Here is a 19,515-nt window from a genome sequence, read left to right as displayed (position 1 = left end):
CAGACTTGTTGGTTTTTGAATGTCTGATGTACATTTTTTCAATTTCGTTGTTCTGTATGGGACAATGACAATAAAGGTTATCGTATTGTATTGAGACTCATCTGGAAAGCGCCATTTAATGTTCCTTTCCCCACTTGCCAGGAGCCTGAACTCCATTTGGGGTTCCTCCTTCCGCACCCCAAGGTTCCTCCAAAGCCTTGGGGAAGGAAACTGAGACATGCTTTTCCATGGCAAGAGGAAGAGATCTGCCTTCCCCCCAGGGCCCTGCAGGGGATTCAGGGTGGGGGACCTCTCTCCTCTGGCCATGGCAGCCCCTGGGAAGCCTTGGAAGAAAGGCAGGAGACCCTCAGCAGAGAACAACCAAGTCCAGTTCTTCTCCGCAATGGCTTCCTCTTCTGAGCTCCCTCTCTTTCTTGTCTGGGCTGGACTGGGAGGACCCCAGTTCAGCCAGTTCCCTAGAGTCCCCCCACTGCCTCCTGAGACCCGCAGGGATCAGGAGTGGGAGCGACTTCTCCTGTTCAACTACTGCCTGAGGGGGAGGAACAGAGGTCTTGGCCCATTTGGGGGGGCAAGCGAGGGCCATCCAGAAAGGGCTCCTGGGGCCAGCAGGGGAGTCTCCAGTCTTGTCTGGGGAAGAGTCCCCCCTTTCCCCTAGGCCTGCAGGTGGTGCCCTTCTGCTTGCGCTGACTCTTGGGGTGACCAAGGATGCTGCTCCGGGGTCAAACTCCCCTGAGGGAACCCTCCACCTTTCAGGGGATAAAGCCCTTCTTATTACTATTACTACTACTACTACTGTTATTCTTCTCCTTCTTGGGCCTCTGAGACAGAGAGGGGCTTTCCCTCCTTGCTGCCTGTCCTGGCGCAGACCCTGGCGGATCCCCCAAGGCCGCTTGCCTGGCGTCTCCCAAGGGAGAGGCCTCCTCCGTGGGGCCAACATGGCGAGGAGAGAGGCTGCCCTGCGGAGGCCAAGCCATCATGGCAGGAAGGCGGCTGAGGACCAACGGTGCCGCCCTCCTTCATCCGGGAGGAGAGACCCCGAGAGCGTGGGACCCCCGAGGCCCACAGGGGAGCCATGGCGTCTCTGGGAAAAACAAAATGGCGTCCCCGCCTATTTCGGAAAAGGGCGGGAAACCCCTTCTCCTGGCCCTGCCGCCTCCCTGGGCTCCTCCTGGGCCTGCCTGGCCATTGGGGGAATCCAGCTGCCCCCAAATAATGAGGGAGAAGAGAAACAGGAAGAGAAGGAAGGAGAAATGAAGGAGGACCTGGGAGGGGGAGCAGCCATGAGGGAAACTCAGGGGGAAAACTCCCTCAGGAAACTGGGCGAAGGAGAGGAGGAGGCCCAGGGGAATCTGAAAGGGGATTGGCCAGCTGCCCAATGGAGAGGCCTCTGATTGGCCCAGCCCTGCTCTGGGGTGGGAAATGGGTCTCCTGCCTCCATGTGGTTCTGGGAGCCCCGGAGAAACTGGTTTTCTGGCAGGAAACGCGGGGAAAGGAAGGCCGGGGTCCCTCTGGCTCTGATCTGGAGTCTGGTCCCCTCTCTCCACCATCCTGGTCTTCCCCTTCCTTTTTCATGCGCCCCCCTCCTGCCCCCCCCGGGTCGCGTCTGCCTTTCCTTCCTCGCCTGAGACTCTTCCTCCTCTGAAAAGCGGCTGCAGAAGCAGAAAAACACGCTTGACGGGGGGGGGGGAATATTCTCGGGAGGGAAGCCCCCCTCCCTCCTCCCCCCCTCGGTTTTTGAGGGGGTGTCTTGACTTGATGGAGCCATTTCTGAGCCCACGGCACCTCCCGCCACTAGGCAGCCCTTCGCCTCTTCTCCCTCCCAGCCTTTCCTCGGGATCCATGAGCCTCCATGTTGGGGGAGGGGGAGAGCCAAGGCAACCCCCCCATGGACCCCCCCCCCCGTCTCCCTTGCAGTTAGTCTGGTGGGATGTGGGCTCCTTGGGGCAGAGGGAGGGAAGGGGGGCAGCCCCTAGGGCGCAGGCGCAGAAGCAGGAAAAGTGCAGGCAGGGAGAGGGAGGGGAGGACTCGGCTTGGCAAGGGTTAAAAGGAGCAGAGCGGGATTCCTAGAGAGGGCAGGAAGTGAAGGGGGAGGGGGCAAGGTCCTCCAGAGCAGAAGCCCCTCCCTCCCCCTCCCTCCCTGCTTTCTTCTCTCTCCTTTGCAAAAGACCCTCCTGGACTCGGGTGAGTCTCCTCTCTCCTCCCCCTGAGGGTGCAATGGGGAGAAGGGGGTCCCAGGGGGGCAGGGGGGTCCCTGCTCAGATCATGCCTGGGGGGGGAGACCCCCAAGTCAGGGAGCAGAGGGTCCTCCTTTGTCCTCTCTGCCAAGCCAGGGAGGGGGCGAGTTTGCAAGAAATATGCAGCTCTGCTCTTCCTCGGGATCCAGGTGCTGCCTTCTTTTGGGGGGGGGGGCTTGGGGTCAAGAAAATAAACCCCCTTCAGAGGAAGGGGAAAGTCACATTTAAGAACAGAGGCTGCAGCCAGAGGGGAACATTCCCACGTGGGGGGAGCACAGGGAGAAGAAAAGCCCGTCTGCATCTGCAGCAGCACAACTGCACCACTTCCTGTGTCCCAGGTGCAACAATATTATATTATACAAAATAATAATAATAATAATAATAATAATAATAATAATAATAATAATAATAATAATTTATTATTTGTACCCCGCCCATCTGGCCGAGTTTCCCCAGCCACTCTGGGCGGCTTCCACAAAAACGAAAAATACACTATGATGTCATACATTAAAAATTTCCCTGAACAGGGCTGCCTTAAGATGTCTTCTGAATGTCAGGTAGTTGTTTATGTCTCTCTCCTGTCGCTCTCCACACCCACGGCTGGCGCTGTTACCTTCCAACAACTGGATCTCACTCCCAAAGACACACTCTTCCATGGTCTCCTAAGACAGATGGATGCCAACCAACCAACATTCCCTCCCCTCCCCCTCCTGGTGCCCCTTGAAGTTGGCTTGAGGGCAGGGGGAGGGTCCACCCCACCAGATGGAGGAAGAGGAGGTCCTTCCATCTGGAAAATGGGAATGCTTGCAAAGATTTACTTGAAGATGAGTGCTGCGTAGATAATAAAATTACTATTCTGTGAATCCCCCACTTACACAAAGATTAATACCCATCATTTAAATACACAACAAAATTGTTACAGAAAAGAACAGAGCAATGTGTAGATCATCTTTCTTCTCCCTTTTTCTCTTAGGGTCCAGTGTGCTTTGAGACGTAGCTGTTCCTTTCACAGGCGAGGACTTGGCTTTGCTGGATCCTGACCAGAGAGCTCTGCAGAAGGAAGTCAAGGAGGAGAATCCTGGGATCGTGGCCTCTCTGGTAAGGCTCCCTGCTGGATCATGAGATCAGTTTTGAAATTCCATACAGATCTCTGAAGGACAAACCTCCTCTATTTTGAGGGAGCCCCATAGCGCCACCTGCAGCATCTGAGATGTCAACACACCCACAACTCTCCATAGGAGATGCATCTCCTGTTCTGTCTGGGAATATCCTTCCACCAGTCCTGCCTTTTCCAACCAGGATGAGGCTGCTCTGAGCTGCCCAGGCCTTCTTCCATGTAGGCTTCAGAGATCTCAGGGACGTGGAGGTACATCCTGTCTAATTCTCTTTTTCCCTTTCTCCATCTGTCTGTTTTTGGTTGAGCAAAGAAATGACTGAGCTTGGAGATGGAGCAGATTCCATGATTGAGCCAAATTAAATCCATCCCTGGAAAGAGCCAGGCTTTTTGAATCTCTGGTTCCCATAAATAAGTTAGATAATATCAGCCAAAAAAGGCAGTAACTCCCTTCCCTTCTTCCTCTTTCACAAGCAGTCATTTGCATTGTTCATTCATTTCAGCCTCAATTTCTTCCTCAGGCTATTATTATTATTATTATTATTATTATTATTATTATTATTATTAATGATATCAGGAAACTTGATGAGGAATTAAGGGGAAAGACAGTGTTGACCCAGAGTAGTTACAAAATGTATGTTCTCTCCCCGAGTGCCACAGACCCTCCTCCAAAGAGAGCTTCTCTGAAGAAAGCACAAGCAAAAATTACTCCATTTTATGTGAATAAGGAAAATGAGGAGGTGGCTAAGAAACAGCGGGAGCCAGATCCTATTACTGACCTTATAGGATCTCTCAGCAGCTCTAAGGATGAGCAGAAAGAGGTTTGGGGCCCAGCCAGCTCAACTGCTAAGTCATCTCTGGCACTGAGACCAGGAGCTCAAGCGACTCAAGGCCAAATTCAGGCTAAACAAGTAGAGGAACTAATCTGAAAGAAAAATTCAAAATTAAGGCAAGTGTAAAAGACTGCTACTCCCAAACTTCTGGGACCAAAGAGGGATTATCAGTCTTTGGTGGCTTGTAGTACTAAGAGAGGACATGGAACGCCTAAAATCCTTTTTGGCTGACTGTAATAAAATTCTTACCATCCTGATAGGTATTTGTAAAACCTTCTGAATAAAATCTAGCAGAGTCTGTGGCACCAGATAATACAACAATATCTCTTTCCCTACCATTAAAAATAGATCAATAAGTGAGGTTTGATTCGTCCACATGGCAAAAGGAGGTCTACAAGTACAAAGAAGAGCAAAAATGTTAAAAATTTAAAAAATAGTGCAATATTAAAAAGTTGACTTTAAAAAGCTTTTTAACCTGCTTGAGAGTAGCTCATGCTCTAGAGATAACTAAGGACAGAGGCTGGAAAGTAACAATTGGGAGTTGCTATAAAACTATGGACATTGGGATGCAGAAAGGAGGGGGTATGGGGGAGTCTCAGAAAAGAGGTTTATGAAAAACATTATGAAATTATACGTGTTGGTATGTCTTTTTAAGTGTTTGTTTGTTCTTAAAATTTTGTAAAACCAATAAAAAATAAAAAAAAAATAAAAAGAGAGTAGCTCATGCTCTGGCTCCAGACAGAACACTTTAGAAGTTTGTACTCTACTGGAATCTGCACACCAGATCCCTATATCAATATGAAACTATATGCAAGGTTATCAAATGCTCTGCTGTCCTGTCAGAAGCCAAAACCAAACCAACTAGGGAGAGGGTTTTCATAAAAAGAAATTGGAAATGGGTGCTGTCTCAAAATAAGCTACTTCTGTCAAGCTATCCTAAGCCTTTAGGTATCTTCTCACAAGAGGAGCGTAAAGTTTGTGAATATAGTGTATAAGCGCAGAGAATATCTAAGGAGGAGTGGTGTATTAGTCTCAAGATTATTCCAAAATGTGGCATCACCAGCTCCTCTGCTTCCACATTCAGCAACACCTCCAGAAAGTCCTCGATCCAAGGCAGACTTTCCTGCTTTAGTTGACAAAGATTCTGCAGGTGACAATCCTGAGTAGCCAGCTGACCTGGACCCCAAGGAACCCCCTAACTCAAAGACCCTTGGGAGCTTGCACTTGAGGAATCAGGGGAATGACCTTATTGAGAGTTCAAAGAGCGTCAACAGGGATCTCCATACAAAGCACCTAGCATGGGGGCACCTACAGGTAATAACTACTTGTCTATTTTCTGCCCATGATCTGATGTTGCAGTTTTCAGGCTTGGGGACAGGATGGTGTCTGGTTTGGACACCAAGACCTGTCTGTGAGCCCCATGAACCCATAAGTCTAGGTGAAACTGGAACCACTGGAGATGTTTAGAAATGGGGCTACTGTTAGGAAGGGGTGCCCCATTTGTAGAATATCCAGGGCAGGAAAATCCCTGCAGGGCCTCTGAGACTCCCTTTGCTTCTTCCTCTCCCCACCTCCAGCATCACCGTCTGAGGCAGGGAGAGGTCTGCTAGGTGGCAGGGGGTGAAGAAGGGGAAATGGATGCATGGGGGCTAGAGGGGGAAACCGCCCCCCTCCAGGTAAGCAGAAAAGACAGAGGGGGAAGGGAGGGAATGAGTCTGCTCTAAAGACTCACCAGGCACATGAATCAGTGTTTGTCTGGATATAAGAGAAGGGGGAATATGCAGAGCATCCCTCTGCAGATTTACTCATAAGTAAGCCCCACTGAGTCCAATGGTATCTACTCTCTGGTCACTACTGTGCAGACCATGGCAGTCTTACGAAGTGGGGTGAGGAGCAAAGAGCTGAAATTGGAATCACTGGAATTGTTTAGAAATGGGGCTTCTGGTTCCTGCCTGCCTTAATGGATCCTGCTCCCACAATAGCAGAGATTGTTAGCAAAGAATAAACAAGGATGATTTGAGCATAATTGTCCTTGCAAGCTCCCCCCAGAGCCCGGGCCGAGTGAGCTTCACTTGCAGATTGTCTCGATACCTGGCTCTCGCTCCAGCATGGAATCCGAGACGCAGGGAGGCGCTGAGTGCAAAAGCACTTTGCCTATCGGTAATCTTCCTATGCAGCCATTGAGAAGCAGAGGTAATTCCGTTGATTAGAATGAAATTAGGACTAATATACAGATGTGTGCTGGAACCGAAGGAACAAGATCATAAACTGCTAAATTGAAACAGATACAAAGCCGAAACAATTTGAACTGGGAAGAAGACTTCCTTCAATGAAAAATGTATGTTGTTGGGGAGGGGGGAGCCTTTACCTTTTCTTTATATATATCATGTTTGCAACATACAGTGGTGCCTCGCAAGACGAAAAGAATCCGTTCCGCGATTCTCTTCGTCTAGCGGTTTTTTTGTCTTGCGAAGCAAGCCCATTGACAGCTTAGCGGATTAGCGCTATTAGCGGTCTAGCGGCTTTTAGCAATCAGCTGTTAAGCGGCTTATCAGCGGATCAGCTGTTAAGCGGCTTAGCAACTTAGGAAAAGGGGGGGGAGTGAAAAAAAACCGCGGGAACTCGCAAGATTTTTTCGTCTTGCGAAGCAACCCCATAGAGAAATTCGTTTAGCGAAGCGCCTCCAAAACAGAAAACCCTTTCGTCTAGCAGGTTTTTCGTCTTGCGAGGCATTCGTCTTGCGGGGCACCACTGTAAATGATTCGGCAACACACACACACACACAAACACACACACCCTGAATGCAAACAAACTGATAAAAAGCAAGAGGAGAAAAAAGAGAATGGGATTATATTTATGGATTACAACGAAAAAGAGAACTATGTGACAAAATTGAAATGGATTTAAAGTCTTGAGCTTTCACTGTATTGCTATGGAAGGAAATGGAGTTTGAGCTTTGATGATCGGCTAAGGCTTTGGCAGGATGCCAGATCGTTATTGAGAGAGTTGGACAGAAGGAGAAGCTTGCCAGAGCTTTGGCGGGACGCCAGATTACTCTCTATCTAGACTCAAACAATAACAAAAAAGGGAGAGAAGATGGCGTGTGACGCAGTTGAAATTACAGCCTCATTCTCTGGTAACAAAGGAAAGAAAGAGCAAAAGAGCAGAAGCTGCAATGCTGTGCAGGACATGATGGAGAACAGGAGGAATGAGGAATCAACATGGAAAAAATGAAGATCACATACAGCAGGGATGTCCCACAGGTCGATCACAGGCTCCTTTTCCTTTGCTTTTGCCTAAGAGCACCTCCTCTCCCTCTCTGCGTTTTGTCCTTTGCTCTTGAATGGAAGACGTAGTTTTAGCTGCTTCTACAGCAGTGTTTTGGTCAGCGGCTAATCCCCCTCCCCCAAAGGAACCCCACTAAAATGGAGCATTTCCCCTCTCTAAAAAAAGCTGAACAACTTTGACCTGAACCCCAATAAAACGGGGGTAGATCACTCCCAGTTTTTAATTCTGTGAGTAGATCGCAGTCTCCTGGAAGTTGGCCGCCCCTGACATACAGGAAATATTGTTGGGATTCAAGCCCTTCTCATAAGAAGCTGGCAGCAGTCCAGGCACCCCGGCTTGATTCCCTGATGACCTCCTTGGCTGAATTCCCCAGCAGACGCAGGCAAGGTCTCGATCGGCGATTCTTCTCAAACGTGAGAAGAACACACCCCTCTTTCCTGCCTCCCCCAGGCAGGGGAAAGAGATAGACAGAAACGTATTTACATGCTTTTATTTCTGTCTTTGCAGCGTTACAGAAAACGTGACTGCTCTCTCCAAATTCCAGCAGTGTTGTAACAAACACTCCCTGTACATCCTGTACAGCTCATATTACACTGTGAGGTGATTCTGGTGCTGCGCACTGAGAAATGACTGCCCCTCTCTTCCAACAGCAGTCCCAACATTCCCATCATGTTTACACTTCAAGCTAGGACTTTGCAGCTGCATTGCTTCATTATCATAAAATCCTCCCCCATAAGAATCAATGTGCGCTGCGAACATAGCTTGATCCAGAGAAGAAAACAAACAGTTGTTATACATATAACACTCCCCTGTTGTTTCAGTTCCACCCTTGGAACTACCCGCCACTGGTTTCCCCAGTGTACCTCTCTGGTTGTTTGACTTCCAAGGAATGAGTGCATCTGCATTACCTTGGCTAGGAAATGTAGTGTTACGCTTAGCAACTCCCTGTTGTGTCTTTGTCTCTGACATAGACACAGCTTCAACCTGTCTTGTCAACAATAGTAACACATGCAACAGCTGAGTTAGCAAACTCTTTTGAATACCTCTTGGGTGGTACACCCTTTGTAACTCAGACCTGCGTATGAGGTGCTGATCCTCTCTGCTCACTGGTTCAGTCTCAGGACTTTTTGGAGAACCAGTTCCAATAGTAAACAGTGGTTCATCCTCCACCTGTGAAGGTCTAGCCATTGTGTGAGATTTCCTCTCAATGACTGTGTCAACTGAGCTCTTTGAGCTATCACTGTCACTCTCAGTACCACTGTAATCAGTAAAATCATCATCATCATCATCTGAATTGTCCTCAGTGGGAAATGTGTGAACAATTACTCTCTCCAGTTCAGGAGCACTCTCTAGAAATTTTGTGAGAATCACCTGACCAGATTCAGACAAAATTACTCTGTAGAGACCCTTTACTCCACCTGGAGCTTCGGTCCTGACTTGGGACCCAAAAACCTTAAAATGGGCCACAGAAGGTTTTCTGTGAAATAGCTTTTCAAAAGGAGAACATCCTAAACCTTTTGAAACCTTTCTCAACCACGAGTAACAAAAACACAATAGCGATTCCGCCCAAAACTCATGTTGCAAATGTGAACTCGGCAATTGCGCCTTCATCCCATTTTGCAATTCTTTGTTCACTTGCACACAGTCACTTTTGTTCCATGCTCCTGCAGAAACAGCAGTCTTGTGCCTTATCCCTTTCTTATCCAGGAAATCCTGAAAATCCTGTAAAAGAAAAACTGGCTTTTCATCTGTGAAAAGACAATCAATGTTAGCATCATGAACATTTTTAACCTTGTCACAAAACTCTTTAAACCTTTCTAAGGCTTCTTGTGGTTTCTGCAATGTGTATATCCACACATAATGAGTGAAATAATCCACACACACAAGATAAAATATTGCATTGCCTCTAGATGGGGCTAGAGGACCAATCACATCAGCATACACTCGCTGAAATGCATTGGTAACTTTCGTCGTCTTCCGGACGTCGTTCGCCATACCTGCAAGAGAAATCATGTTAGACTCAGATGCATTACACTTTATGCAATCACTTTGATCAAAAGTCAACAAATACAGTCCATCTTTCTCTTTGGCAGAAAGATGCAGCTCTCCATCTTTGTAGATTTTGCAGCTTTCTATATCATAGGACAAAGTCAGTCCTTTCTTTGTGATCTGCGAAACACTCAGCGGATTGAACTTTAAATCAGGAACCAAATACACATTGTTAATAGTCAAGTTCAGACTCTCAAGATACACAGTTCCAACTCCGGTCGCTTCCAGCTCCTGGCCATTGGCCTGTTTCACAGCGAAGCTTTGCTTCTTAAATGTTGAAAACAGTCCTTGGCACGACGTCATGTGTTGGGTGGCTCCAGTGTCTAAAACAAAAGCGTTCTCCGTTGAAAATACGGCTTTTGTTGACAGCAATGCCTTTGCAGGTTTCATCTGGGACTTGGTACGACTTTTGCCTGACGCCTCAGGCTTTGCAGAGCTCCCCTTAGCTCCTTTCTGTTGACGTGGCCTCTTACAGTTCCGCTGAAGATGCCCAGTCTGTCCACAATTGAAACAACGGACAACGTTCAAAGCAACAGCCTGTTCTTCACTTGCACTAGCAGTGGGGGTGACAGAACTCCGAGCCTCTCTCCCCGTCTTTGACATCTATTGCAGCAAGGCGGTCTCTCTCATTGAGAATCACGGCACAAATTCTCTCTGCCGTAAGATCTCTGGCAGGTAGAGAACCCAGCTGACTTGCAACCGTTTTATAAGTCCGATTAAGGCTGTTAATAATCATGAAGCAAAATATCTCTTCCTGTAGAGGAAAATTGCGTTGCGCCATCTGCTGGCGTAAGAATCTCATCTCTGTCAGATGCGCTTGTACATCTCCATCAGGCGCTAGCCTCAGATTGGTCAGCTTTTCAAAATGCAGCAACGCTGAAGAACCAGCATCTCTTTGGTGTATTCTACGCAGCGTTTGCCAAACTTCACGTGCATATTACAAATCCTGAATATGCAGAAGTTGATCATCTGAGACACACAGAATTATGGCCGTCCTGGCTCTCACATTCTGTGAATTCCAACCTGGCGTTGGTGCAGGAGGGATGGGGTTATCAATCACCCCAAAAAGCCTTTGATTCTGAAGCAGGGCTTTCATCTTTACAGACCATGAGGCATAATTGTCATTAGTCTGTGGAGGTGGGTAAGGTAAGCCTCCCCCCTTCTTGGTATCCATTTTCAATCCAAGTCTGAGCTCTCACCCTCAAGCCTCTAAAATCCAAGAGTCTATTTGGTTGTTTACTGCCTTGCACCTGGCAGCTAAACGCAGGCTGCTCTGTAAAGTCCCTCCAAGAGCAAGTGAAATAGCAGACAAAACAAACAATGTTTTCTTGCCTCTCACAGTTCCAGCCTCACTTCCGTGTTGGCTGGTAATTTTCCACTTTTTAAGCTAACTGGCTCAGAGGTAGCTGGAAAGCATACTCGTGTCGTTGCTTAGCAACTGGACATTCCAGGCTTTGAGCAGCAAACTGTTATCACCCCAAGAATGCGAGGAATTTGGCACTCTCCCTGTGCTGTTTCTCTTTATCCAGTAAAACAGCGTTCGTGAACCAGAGAAGTATCAATCTGCGTTCACTCTTTTTAGCCCAAAATCAGCATACCTTGGGGGTTCCGTTGCTCCTTGCTTATCAGCAAAAACGTCTGCTCCGATGTTCAGCCATTTGATGTAGCAGCTCCATCCGCACGCTACCACAAACTCCTTTATCTCCTTGCAGAGGATGAAGTACGATCCATCAACCTCTTTAGCTGCTTTCATGGATCGAAACCATCCTCTGCTACCATATGTTGGGATTCAAGCCCTTCTCATAAGAAGCTGGCAGCAGTCCAGGCACCCCGGCTTGATTCCCTGATGACCTCCCTGGCTGCATTCCCCAGCAGACGCAGGCAAGGTCTCGATCGGTGATTCTTCTCAAACGTGAGAAGAACACACCCCTCTTTCCTGCCTCCCCCAGGCAGGGGAAAGAGATAGACAGAAACGCATTTACATGCTTTTATTTCTGTCTTTGCAGCGTTAAAGAAAACGTGACTGCTCTCTCCATACTCCAGCAGTGTTGTGACAAACACACCCTGTACATCCTGTACAGCTCATATTACACTGTGAGGTAATTCCGGTGCTGCGCACTGAGAAATGACTGCCCCTCTGTTCCCACAGCAGTCCCAACATTCCCATCATGTTTACACTTCAAGCTAGGACTTTGCAGCTGCATTGCTTCATTATCGTAACAAATATATGGGGTACAGAAGTGCTCTTGCAAAAATAAAATTTATTAAATGTCTAAGTACAAAAGGAAGTAAAAAACTCTGTAGTTGCTGATAAGGGATTAAGATAAAGACAGAATGGAATTGGTTTGAGACAGACTTCGCAAGCAGGATGTAACAAAATTATCTCACCTTGAAGTCTAGCACACGGGAGGCCACACAAAATATACAATGGACTTCATAATTTATTTGAATTGTAATTGTAATTTGAGGTTGATAAAATGTGGTTTATATTGGATTTTAGTAATGGAAAAGGCATAAAAATTATTGAATACACGAAAGAAAAAATGAGGCTTCTGTTGGGAAGGGGCTGCCCCATTTGTGCTTCTCCAGGGGCAGGAGAATATCTAGGGCAGGAGTTTCTCTGAGGCTCCCTTTGTTTCTTCCTCTCTCCCAGGTCCCTGCAGCTTCTTTTGGCTCCTTGACTCTTCAGGAAGGATGAGTGAGACGGATCCTGCAAAGCTAGCGAGGATGGAAGGGGGAAGATGGACGCATGACCTGGTCCGGCTGTCTCCTGCATCCCTCCCCACAGCCTCTGAGCGTTCCCTCCCAGGGACCTCCGAGAGATCTGGTGAGTTCCAGGGGAGGGGAGATGGGTTCAAGGATGGATTCAGCCAGAGAGGTATTGGGGCTTCCTCAGCTTGGGGGTGGGGGGAGGCAGGCAGGCAGGCGGATTGAGATGGAGAAGGGGAGCACCTTTTTGGGCTCCCCCACCTGCCTGCCTGCCTGCCTGCTCCTTTGTCATCTGCAGGCAATTTGAGCTAGGAATACATCACAGCTCCCCACCCAAAGCGATGTTATGGCAGATCAAAATGTCTAAAACCAGTTCTGTGATCTGGATGCCTTACCAATGCCAGACAACTCACTGATCCGTCGCGCAGCACTAGAAGCCACGACTCTTTAAAGGAACCTGATCCTGCTTTGCAGACTGTATGCATGTGGGCCTCCGTGTGCTGCCTTTTTCCTTTTGTATAACTTTTATTTGCTTTTAAAAATGAGGAACATCTATATGAAGCCGCTGGGAGAGATCATCAGGGGGTTTGGACTGGGTGTCCATCAATATGCAGATGATACCCAGCTCTACCTCTCTTTCAAATCAGAACCAGTGAAGGAGGTGAAGGTCCTGTGTGAGTGCCTGGAGGCGGTTGGAGGATGGATGGCGGCTAATGGATTGAGGCTGAATCCTGACAAGACAGAAGTACTGTTTTTGGGGGACAGGAGGCGGGCAGGTGTGGAGGACTCCCTGGTCCTGAATAGGGTAACGGTGCCCCTGAAGGACCAGGTGCGTAGCCTGGGAGTCATTTTGGACTCACAGCTGTCCATGGAAGCACAGGTCAATTCTGTATCCAGGGCAGCTGTCTACCAACTCCACCTGGTACGCAGGCTGAGACCCTACGTGCCCGCAGACTGTCTCGCCAGAGTAGTGCAGGCTCTAGTTATCTCCCGCTTGGACTACTGCAATGCGCTCTACGTGGGGCTACCTTTGAAGGTGACTCGGAAACTACAGCTAATCCAGAATGCGGCAACTAGACTGGTGACTGGGAGCAGCCGCCGAGATCATATAACACCGGTCTTGAAATACCTACACTGGCTCCTAGTATGTTTCCGAGCACAATTCAAAGTGTTGGTGTTGACCTTTAAAGCCCTAAACGGCCTCAGCCCAGTATACCTGAAGGAGCGTCTCCACCCCCATCGTTCTGCCTGGACGCTGAGGTCCAGTGCCGAGGGCCTTCTGGCGGTTCCCTCATTGCGAGAAGCAAAGCTACAGGGAACCAGGCAGAGGGCCTTTTCGGTAGTGGCGCCCGCCCTGTGGAACGCCCTCCCATCAGATGTCAAAACGATAAACAACTACTTGACATTCAGAAAACATCTTAAGGCAGCCCTGTTCAGGGAAGTTTTTAATGTATGATATTTTAGTGTTTCCTGGTTTCTATGGAAGCTGCCCAGAGTGGCTGGGGGGGCCCAGCCAGATGGGCAGGGTATAAATAATAAATTATTATTATTATTATTAATAATAATAAATGATACAAATATGTAGGCTGAGTGTTTTCATGACATTTGTATATCTCAAAAATAACAGAATAAATTTGCTGGAATATCTATAATAGGAGCTCTTGCGGCCATTTAAGTGCTCAGATTAAGTGTGAGTAATAGTCATTTTTCCTCTTCTGTTACCAAGGAAACAAGACAGAGTTGGTCTCGTCATAAACATGGGAGAGCGGTTCAACATGAAGAAAGAGATTTACGTATAAATTTGAATTTAGACCAACCAGATTGAGATAACTTCTGATTGGGGAGTGTTCAGCTGACGATGTTGCTGCTTGTTTCACAGACAAGGCATGGACGTTGCTGGATCCTGACCAGACAGCTCAGCATAAAGAAGTCAAGGAGGAGAACTGTGGGATCGTGGACTCACTCGGTAAGGCTCCCTGTTGGATCATAATATCAGTTTCGATTGGAGATGGAGTGGATTCCAGAACTCAGTCGGAAAAATATCCATCCCAGATAAAAGCCAAGCAATATTTCAGTTAATACCAGCAAACAAAAACAGTGAAAACAATAGGAAGCGGCACATCTACCGTATTTTTCGCACCATAGGACGCACTTTTTCCCCTCCAAGAATGAAGGGGAAATGTGTGTGCGTCCTATGGTGCGAATGCAGGCTTTGCTGAAGCTGGAGAGCGAGAGGGGTCGGTGCACACCGACCCCTCTCACTCTCCAGGCTTCAGGAGAGCCCCACCGCCAGCCCCATCCCGCTGTCCCCCGACTTGGTTAGAAGGCTGGCGGGGGGAGAAGCCTGCTCCTCCCCGTCGCCAGCCCCGCAAACTCGGGGGACAGCGGGAGAGGCGCAGTGCGCCCTTCCCGCTGCCCCCCCCCGACTTGGCTAGAAGGCTGGCGGGGGGGAGAAGCCTGCTCCTCCCCGTCACCAGCCCCGCAAACTCGGGGGACAGCGGGAGAGGCGTAGCGCGCCCTCCCGCTGTCTCCCGACATGGTTTGGAGGCTGGCGGAGGGCTTCCTCCTCCCTCAGCCCCGCAAGCTCCCAGAGCGATGCCAAAGCTGCGCGCAGCTTCAGCATGGCTCTGGGTCCCGTTCTGCGGGAGGGGGAAGCTCGGGCTTCCCCCGCCCCAGCCCCGCGTCTCCAGCCGGGAGAGGGTCACGGGGGGCTGCTTTAGCCCCGCGCGTGCTCTCCCGGCTGGAGAGGTGACGCGCGCCTATGGAGGCTCCTGCCATAGGCGCGCGTCACCCCTCCAGCCGGGAGAGCACGCGCGGGGCTAAAGCAGCCGTCCGTGACCCTCTCCCGGCTGGAGAGGTGACGCGCGCCTATGGCAGGAGCCTCCATAGGCGCGCGTCACCTCTCCAGCCGGGAGAGCACGCAGGGGGCTAAAGCAGCCGCCCGTGACCCTCCCCCGGCTGGAGAGGTGACGCGCGCCTATGGCAGGAGCCTCCATAGGCGCGCGTCACCTCTCCAGCCGGGAGAGCACGCAGGGGGCTAAAGCAGCCGCCCGTGACCCTCTCCCGGCTGGAGAGGTGACGCGCGCCTATGGCAGGAGCCTCCATAGGCACGCGTCACCTCTCCAGCCGGGAGAGCACGCAGGGGGCTAAAGCAGCCCCCCGCGACCCTCTCCCGGCTGGAGAGGTGACACGCGCCTATGGCAGGAGCCTCCATAGGCGCGCGTCACCTCTCCAGGCGGGAGAGCACGCACGTGTCTAAAGCAGCCCCCCGCGACCCTCTCCCGGCTGGAGAGGTGACGCGCGCCTATGGCCGCTGCTCCCTGACCTGCTCTTTGGGGCTGGTGGTGGGCTTCCCCCGCCAGCCCCAAAGAGCAGGTCGAAAGGAACTTGAAGCCTGGAGAGCGAGAGGGGTCGGTGCGCACCAACCCCTCTCGCTCTCCAGGCTTCCAAGGTAGCCGCCTGAACGCGCCTTAAACGGCACCTTGTTTTAGAGCGGGAAAACAAAAGGGGGAAAATTCTCCCACTCTCTGCGCAGAGCCTCCTGCCGCTTTGCTGAAGGGGCGCTGGGCAGAGAGCAGAAGAATTTTTTTCCCTTGTTCTCCCCCCTCTAAAACAAGGTGCGTCCTATTGTCCGGTGCGTCCTATGGTGCGAATAATACGGTAATTCTCTTCAGTTCTTCCTCTATCACAAGCATTCATTAACGTTGTTGAATAAACTTTAGCTCCATTTCTTCCTGAGGCTCTAATTTGCTTCTCTCTTCATTGCAGATAGTGATGAATTAGAAGGGAAGAACAAGGGAGACCACAACAGAATCCACATAGTGGAGAAGTCATATAAATATTCAGAGTGTGGAGAGAAGATCCGTCAGAGCTCCCAGTCCACCTCCCATCAAAGAAAGCGCTTCGTTCAGAGGGATAGCCTCACTTCACACAAAAGACCACAGAGTAGGGAGAAATTGTATCAGTGCAGAGAATGTGGAAAGAGCTTCAATCGGAAAGATCACCTCACTTCCCATCACAGAATTCATACTGGGGAGAAACCTTTTCAATGCCATGAATGTGGAAAGAGCTTCAGTCACAGTAAGACTCTCGCTTCTCATCAAAGAATTCATACAGGGGAGAAACCGTATCAGTGCTTGGAATGTGGAAAGAGCTTCAGTCTCAGGCACGATCTCACTTCCCATCAAAGAATTCATACAAGGGGGAAACCCCATCAATGCTTGGAATGTGGAAAGAGCTTTCGTCAGAAAGGTGATCTTGCTTTGCATAGAAGAGTCCATACCAGGGAGAAACCCTATCAGTGCTTGGAATGTGGGAAGAGCTTTAGTGTCAGAAACAGTCTCACTTTTCATCAAAGAATTCATACCGGGAAGAAACCCTATCAGTGCTTGGAATGTGGGAACAGCTTCAGTAAAAGCTCGAATCTCAAAACCCATCAAAGAACTCATACAGGAGAGAAACCCTATCATTGCTTCGAATGTGGGAAGAGTTTCAGCCAGGGGCCTGAGCTCACTTCCCATCACAGAATTCACACAGAGGAGAAACCATTTCAGTGCTTGGAATGTGGGAAGAGCTTCACTCGGAACGGTCGCCTCACTTCCCATCAAAAAATTCATACAGAGAGAAAACCAAAAAAGAAAAATACTAAAGCTAAAATTATTAAACAACGCTTACAAAACACAATTATATAGAAAAGAGAAGGGGGGGGGATAACTAAAAATACCCTTTATCACATTTGTATCATATCACCTTGCCAACAAAGGTCGGTATACTTAAAGCTGTGGTTTTCCCAGTAGTGATGTATGGAAGTGAGAGCTGGACCATCAAGAAGGCTGATCGCTGAAGAATTGATGCTTTTGAATTCTGGTGCTGGAGGAGACTCTTGAGAGTCCCATGGACTGCAAGAAGATCAAACCGATCCATTCTGAAGGAAATCAGCCCTGAGTGCTCACTGGAAGGACAGGTCCTGAAGCTGAGGTTCCAAGACTTTGGCCACCTCATGAGAAGAGAAGACTCCCTGGAAAAGACCCTGATGTTGGGAAAGATGGAGGGCACAAGGAGAAGGGGACGACAGAGGACAAGATCATCATATATATATCATATCATTCATCAACCCATAGACAGGCCACCCCCACCTCTCCCCTGTGTGACCCCCTCTTCTCCCCATCTCCCACCCTGAGAGATCCTTCCTTCCCTGCGTTCCTTGCAGGTCCCTCGCACCTCCAACTCTCCTATTCCTGTGTGTGTCCTCCTAAATTCAAAATAAAGGCATCTTAATATAAAAAATACAAAAAGAGATGAAAAGGAAACTCCCATAGCCGTCTGAAAATCATCTGTAGCAGCAATTATTCAGAATATGCCCTCCAGAATAATCCCAGCTGCATTTAGTATCCAGCCTTTCTCCTCCCCTTCAGCAAGATGACTTTTCCTACATCCTACATCTCCCTCCCTAGCCCAGCCTTCACATCTTATCCACTCAGACAGTTCAATATGACTCTTATAATGATTGTCTAATAATCCAAATTGGTATTTCTCCAGTTTCAGTAAAGCCTTATTAAAACTGTTCCAACAAATCTCAGCCGAGTCACAATCCCAAATTACGGTCTCTTTGAATGTTCATCCAATCCTGCTTCCTCCTCTTCTTTTCCTAATCTTTGGACATTTTAATCCACTGGGGATGGGGAAGAAGGCATCTTAATCCCCTTTCCTCAGAGTCTCCCTCTTACGAGATCGTAGGTTGCGTGGTTAATAGTTTCCGTTGTTGCCCTGAATCCCCTTTTGCTGGCTGTATATTTACATATATCTGCCAATCCCGATCCTGCTTGCTGGTGGGCGAGCGATTTTTGGCATTCCCCTCCCCGCCCCATTACTACCTGTGTAAATTTTGAACCTCATTTTGGGGTCAAAAAAGCTCATCTTATACACAGAAAAATACGGTTGTGTGCCCTCCCACACACACCTGGAATGAGAGACGGAGGCACTTTACTGACAGAATGGCATTTCCCTGGCACCTCCTTTCCTCCCAGGAGCTCCTCCTTCCACAACAACCCTGCCAGGCTGGCCTCTTGCATGTCGCCCCCTTTCCAGCAGGCGAAGCTGCAGGGGCCACTCACTTCCTGGCCCTCCAAAAATGGAGGATACCAGGCATCTTCCAACTACGGTCCACGGGCTGGATCTGGCCCACCAGGCTTGTAAATGTGGCCTGCGGATCCTGCCACCTGCTCAGATTGGGATATGCCAATCTTGCTCAAGTCAGTGTCCCCTACTCCAAAAAGGTTCTCTCCCACAATCCCAAAGAGAACACAAGCCCCCGTCAAGAGTCTCCCAGAGCATGTGCAGTCAGATTTCAGAGATGCTTTTGTTGCAATTCCTGTCCTGCGGGGGGTTGGACTAGATGACCCTCAGGGCCCCCTCCCAATTCTACACTTAAATAATTTCACAGCACGGAAGTGAGGAGGGGCAGGGACTGCCAGAAAGGGGGGCTTTTGCTATGCACAGATCTGGCCCCCTCCTTAAAATCACAGCTGTGAATCTGCAGGATGCGAAGCCAAGCAGACCCCTGACCCCAAAAAGGAAGGGGAAGGGGGCTTCCAACAAGGGACCGGTGGGGCAAGACTGGGCAGCGAAAGAGGGGGGACCCAGGAGTCCGGGGGCCTACGATCCACTTTGCCCTTTCAATGGGATCTGGAGACAGGCAACAAACCAAGCCAGGACCTGGGTTGCCCAAAGTCCGTTACTGCAGAAAGAAGAGAAATCCATGAGATTCTGACCCGATTCGGAGAGAAAACGTTAGCTGGCTGGGGGTTGCAATTGCAGGAATTGCTCCACAACAACCCTGTGAAGCAGGCAGACTGGATCCTTACCCCCCCCCGCCCCCCCCTGCGAGCTTCACCATGGCCAGGGACTGGGGATTTGAACCCACATCTCTGCCAGGGCCTAGTCTGGCCCTCTCACCACTGCACCACACTGCCTCTCAGTGAGTGGCACAGAGATATGTTTTTAAAAGAATAGAAAAATGAGGAATCAAGAGAACTCGACGAGGAGGAAAATGAAGCAGGGAAAGGTTAATGACCAGAAAACCCAACGAAATGGACAGGAATACTTGAAAGCATGCAGAAAGCTAAAGATCAACATTTCTGAGCCGCTGGGCAGGGATGTTTTTAGCAGGCGACCAAAGAGAGTCTGGCCAAGGCGCCTGGTTGGTATCAAGAGGCAGGGAGTTCCAAAGAGCCTTGGAGCCGGGAGGGACACCGAGGGTCATCTAGTCCAACCCCCTGCAAGGCAGGAA

At 49.4% G+C, this 19,515-nt stretch overlaps 1 protein-coding gene across 2 annotated transcripts; it reads left to right on the top strand.

The window, feature by feature from the left end:
- Window positions 1–1,291: 1,291 nt before the first annotated feature.
- On the top strand, window positions 1,292–17,800 carry LOC144326667 (uncharacterized). Of its 2 annotated transcripts, XM_077923364.1 has the most exons (5): window positions 1,292–2,181; window positions 3,208–3,332; window positions 12,172–12,345; window positions 14,107–14,193; window positions 15,996–17,800. In XM_077923364.1, the coding sequence occupies exons 3-5, from the start codon at window positions 12,213–12,215 to the stop codon at window positions 16,916–16,918; spliced, it is 1,143 nt and encodes a 380-aa protein (XP_077779490.1). In that variant the 5' UTR covers window positions 1,292–2,181; window positions 3,208–3,332; window positions 12,172–12,212; the 3' UTR covers window positions 16,919–17,800. The 2 variants fall into 2 exon arrangements, with proteins under 2 accessions (XP_077779490.1, XP_077779491.1); XM_077923365.1 differs by lacking the exons at window positions 1,292–2,181; window positions 3,208–3,332 and adding an exon at window positions 3,340–3,600.
- The last annotated feature ends 1,715 nt before the right edge of the window (window positions 17,801–19,515 follow it).

Source organism: Podarcis muralis, chromosome 2, assembly GCF_964188315.1.
Source record: "Podarcis muralis chromosome 2, rPodMur119.hap1.1, whole genome shotgun sequence".
NCBI classification, from domain to species: Eukaryota; Metazoa; Chordata; class Lepidosauria; order Squamata; family Lacertidae; genus Podarcis; species Podarcis muralis.
This window is presented reverse-complemented; position numbering and strand designations above follow the sequence as displayed.

Coding starts and splice junctions, on each gene's coding strand:
- LOC144326667 (XM_077923364.1), top strand. CDS start 12,213: ATGAGTGAGACGGATCCTGCAAAGCTAGCGAGGATGGAAGGGGGAAGA. Junction 12,346..14,106: donor AGGGACCTCCGAGAGATCTG/GTGAGTTCCAGG, acceptor CTTGTTTCACAG/ACAAGGCATGGACGTTGCTG. Junction 14,194..15,995: donor TGGGATCGTGGACTCACTCG/GTAAGGCTCCCT, acceptor TCTTCATTGCAG/ATAGTGATGAATTAGAAGGG.